The sequence below is a fragment of the Agrilus planipennis genome, unplaced genomic scaffold (genome assembly GCF_000699045.2).
Source record: "Agrilus planipennis isolate EAB-ADULT unplaced genomic scaffold, Apla_2.0 scaffold59, whole genome shotgun sequence".
NCBI lineage: Eukaryota > Metazoa > Arthropoda > Insecta > Coleoptera > Buprestidae > Agrilus > Agrilus planipennis.
In genome coordinates, this window is record NW_020438942.1 from 825,916 (window position 1) to 830,414 (window position 4,499).

The 4,499-nt window shown below is 33.1% G+C and overlaps 1 protein-coding gene across 2 annotated transcripts in view; it reads left to right on the forward strand.

The window, feature by feature from the left end:
* The window catches only part of LOC108737898 (trypsin-1-like), a 9,567-nt gene extending 5,339 nt beyond the window's left edge, over window positions 1-4,228 (forward strand). Inside the window, exons 1-4 of one of the 2 annotated variants that reach the window (XM_025974608.1) lie at window positions 79-1,720; window positions 2,806-3,004; window positions 3,260-3,659; window positions 4,008-4,226. In XM_025974608.1, the coding sequence (XP_025830393.1) occupies window positions 1,675-1,720; window positions 2,806-3,004; window positions 3,260-3,659; window positions 4,008-4,154 (792 nt within the window). In that variant the 5' untranslated portion in view covers window positions 79-1,674 and the 3' untranslated portion in view covers window positions 4,155-4,226. Of the gene's footprint in view, window positions 1-78; window positions 1,721-2,805; window positions 3,005-3,259; window positions 3,660-4,007 lie in introns of those variants that run through there. The other variant, XM_018471080.2, reaches the window with a different exon arrangement.
* The last annotated feature ends 271 nt before the right edge of the window (window positions 4,229-4,499 follow it).

The window sequence follows — 4,499 nt, forward strand, 5'->3', positions numbered from 1 at the left end:
GGAAGTTAATTTTTAAATTTATAAAATTAAAACCGACGTGCATGTATAATGGTAATGAATCTTTTTACTGTACCAAGCCAACGAGTTTTTCTTCATACCTAAACGATCTCCAGCAAGTTATTTTACGTTTATTACGCCTTCCATTTTACTACCAATGTGCCCATAGCTCACGGCGTAATAAATAATAAATTATATCCATCCGTATACGTATGCCTGTACGTGTGCCCATCCTCTTATGATTATTAACACTAACAAATAAGTTCCTCCTTCGTATACGAGTTTGGTAAACGGTAAAAAGGAGTTAAAGACTTGAGCTTCATGTTGCGATGGTTATTCACACTTGGTACGTAGGTGAATCAGAATTTTTGTTTTGATTAGAAGGTTCTATCTTTGCTGTGTGTAGTATTATTATTAATACTTACTATCATCTTATTTTAACTCATAGCTAAGCACGATTCAATGAAAAGGTTCTTTTGAAGAGTCGTGGATGAATGGGCTGACGGTTAATAAATTATTTATAACAATGCGCAGTTCGTAAGGCTGAACTGTGCAGAACTGAAGCACCCTCCGTATAGTCCTGTTTTGTCTACTTATACGTACTATAATTATAACAGTACCCATGTAATTTAACCCTTAGGTGGGAAAAATAAGAAATCCTTTCTAAGATAAATTTTGCATAGAAGATATTATCCAAAACAATGCAAAAGATATTTCGGTCCGGTTAAATATCATAAGAAATACCTACTTAAAACCTGAAACCTTTATGTAACCAGACATTTGAAAATATTAATGATATGGAAGAATGATTGGAAAAGGCACTTTTCAATGAATAATTGAATGATCTGACAGAAGGTGTAAAGACAAAGTCGAAAATTTTAAAATTAACTAGTAGATCTAGATTAGATTACTGTTCGCCAAACAAAGATGTAAGTTGTTTTAGTTTTCCAGAAATATGCGAAGATTGATATGTGACCAAACGATCTTCGGATATAAGATCTTTGATGATGTTTTTGGCCTCTTTGTGTGTAATATGTGTGGACCTAGAAGTATTTGAATTAATTTTGGTCTTACCCATAACTGCTTCTTTTTTTATGTGGACTATTACAGTTTTCGCCAAAAGGAATTCCCAACAATTTTATCTCTCTCTTGTCTTTAAATGGAAAGACTTTGCTCACGCTTGGTTTACTTTCTTCCAAGGGACTAAGGTCACTGGTTTCTTGCCGTGATCATTTTATATGTCTACTCGCTACCGAAATACTACAGAAGAAAATAATTTTGTAATAATCGTTCGGTCCATGTAACAAGTAACATGATTTTTGCTTGCAATAATTTTTTACGAAGACATATTCGATATTTCCTCACATGATTGGCGTTAGTCAACTGGGTCGGAAACATATTTTTTTGAATTTCTTGTGAAAGAAACTCGAGTCCGGCTGCTTGTTATGTCCACACATTTCAACTTTGCAACGTACTCCGTTTTCCTGGAGTTACTCCATTCAGTCGGCGGACGCCTATTGAATAACGTGTTTCGTTATTTGAATTAATCGGCAATCACGATCCATTATTTACTTCGTGCCTTTGCAATTTCACGTTTATTATGCCTTTTCGGCGTCGTCGTAGCGAAACTGTATAAATAATTCGGACGCGGTTCAGTACAAGTCTAGAAGTGGAACAATGAAGCATTTCATTGTGTTCTTAATTTTTATCGGTTCTGCATTTGGTAAGTCTTAAACTTAATTAAATATTAATTAATAAGGCATGTGTCTAAAATGTTTTCCATTAGAATAATTGTTTTCACTCTCAAAATCGTAAAATATTTGTATTTCAATTTAGTTGCTGTTTCAGTCGCTCTTTTAGATTTGTAAATTTATTTTAATTATGTTTTTTTTTATTCAGATCAATTCAAATAACTACATTTTAAATCAGTCCAATTAACACACTTTAAAAAATTGTAATAATAATATTTATGTCAGTGCCTATTTCTTTTAAAATAATCCATTTTTGTTAATTAATTATTATTATGGTGGTTATAATTTTTTGGTACGTTTTGAAGATTTTTAATATCTTAAACAAATAAATTTAGTATGTGCTTAGTACGGATTTCGAAAAATAAATGGGCAAAAGGTGTATCATTACGATTATCTGACAATATAAATACTAGCTAATAGTAAAACATTCATTTCAATAGGACTTTGGTAACATAAGGGGCCACCCATAAATTACATCAAACAAATTTTATGATTTTCTAAACACCCCCCGTCCTTGTCACAAATGGTCACATTTGTGGAACCCCCTCCTCATTGGTGTGACATCATATGTTTTTCAATTTTAGATTTAGATATAATTAAATGAAAACAGCACTTTTAATTTATTTTATTTTCATTAAAAATTATCTAATAAAATGAACATAAAGTAAAATATTTTAAATATTGACAAACAAAATATTAATTAAAGGAATGATAAATGATTAATTATTTATTTTAACATGTAACGTCACAAAATTTTCAACCCCACTCCGCGCCCCTTGTCACACAACACATTTCGTTGATCCCCTCCCCCTACTTAACGTGTGATGTAATGTATAGATGACCTCTAACCTAAAACAACATTTTTTAAAGTTACTTATTCGAAGAAATGGTATTATAAATACAGTCAAGTAATATTTTGAACTTCCTCATATTATCCAATAGGCATTATCATAATTATAAATGTAAAAAATAGTGATTAAACTATATAAAACAGATTAGTTGGGTATCTTAATGCTGCTGATTAATAATTAATCACTCCAATAATTTTTGAAACTAGGAAGCGACTACTTTTACAAGTTCCCCAGTTTCATCTACTCCATGATGGAATCTATGAAAGAGGAGATTGTTGGTGGTCACAAGGTGGATGTCAAGAGGCACCCTTACATTGTCCAAGTGTTATTTAAAAACAGACAAAACTGTGGGGGTTCAATTATTTCTCCGAATTGGGTTGTAACAGCAGCCCATTGCACAGAGTTGTAAGTACCGTCTTCACAAAGAACCTCATTCACTGCTTTAAAGTGAAACTTCTTCAGGTCAAAAAATATCTTCTTATGGCGTTGTTTTTAAACTTTTCATGACTGAGAATACCAATAAATAGATTCTGACTGTTTTAGGAGAAGATTGATGCTTAATTATGATTAAAACGTCAAATCGCCCGAAAGAAGTTTGACTCCTCTTTTGACGTTTGAATTTTGTCTTTGAGTTTAAAGAAGTAATTCCTAACATTTTAGCTACAATGTTAACGATCTGGCCATTCGTGCCGGTACTTCCAAAACGAACTCTGGAGGAGTTGTTATCAAAGTTGCCGATGTTGCCATCCATCCCAAGTTCAATTATTCCACCCTCGATTACGACATATCCCTTCTCAATTTAACCACCCCTCTCAAATTTGGATCTAAAATACGAGCTGTTAATTTACCGAAAGCGAAACAAAAGATCGAACCTGGTGCCAATGCCACGGTGGCTGGATATGGATTGCTGTCACAAGGGGGTGTATATTCAGATCATTTACAAGCAGTTACCGTTCCCATTGTCAGTATGGAGAGTTGTAGGAAATCTTACGGGACTGGAAATATTACGGATCGGATGTTATGTGCCGGCTTGCCTGAAGGTGGAAAAGATTCTTGTCAGGTACGTCTGGTTTGAAGTCTGCCCACAGGAATAATTAAAATGTGGGCATCAACTGCTTCAAACTTTGGAACTATTGATCGTATGACATTTCGACCAACAGTATTTAAGGATTTGAACTTATCAAGTGGAAATGAGTATAGGAATTTGAATTGTCTAACGATCACGTTTTTACCCTTGAAATGTCTTCAAAGCTTCTCTAACTCTAAATACCCAAAGTTTGGAGCAACTTGTTCAAATCAACAGCAAAAACACCAATACCTTTCTTAAAAAAAATTGTACAAAAATAATGTTATATATATAAATATAAATATTTTTGTAACAGCGCGTGTCAATTTTGAAATTTTTTAGGCTGATTCTGGTGGTCCATTGGTTATAAACAACCAACTCCATGGTATAGTTTCTTGGGGCAATGGTTGTGCAAAGCCAAACCTACCGGGAGTTTATGCCAACGTTGTTGAATTAAGAGATTACATAAAAGAAGTCACGGGGTTGTAATGAAGCACATCTAATAATACTTAATATCAATAATGTACGAACTGAATTACATTTTCTTTGTTGTTTTCATTTTACCTTTAAGTGTTATCTAATTTTGTTGTNAAAAACAGAGAATTCGTAAATACTTAATATTTAATCAAAGTAAATTCTTCTGGTTCCGCCAATGCACTTCAATGATTGCATTAATACGTGATGAACAAAAAACTGAAAGAACTTAAGATTTACATGTACGATATCGATTTTGAACAACTGCTCCGTTGGATATGTAGGTGAAGTCAGTCTCTCACCCGTGAATTTAATTACAAACAACAAATACCATTTTCTTTATTTTCGGATGGAATAATA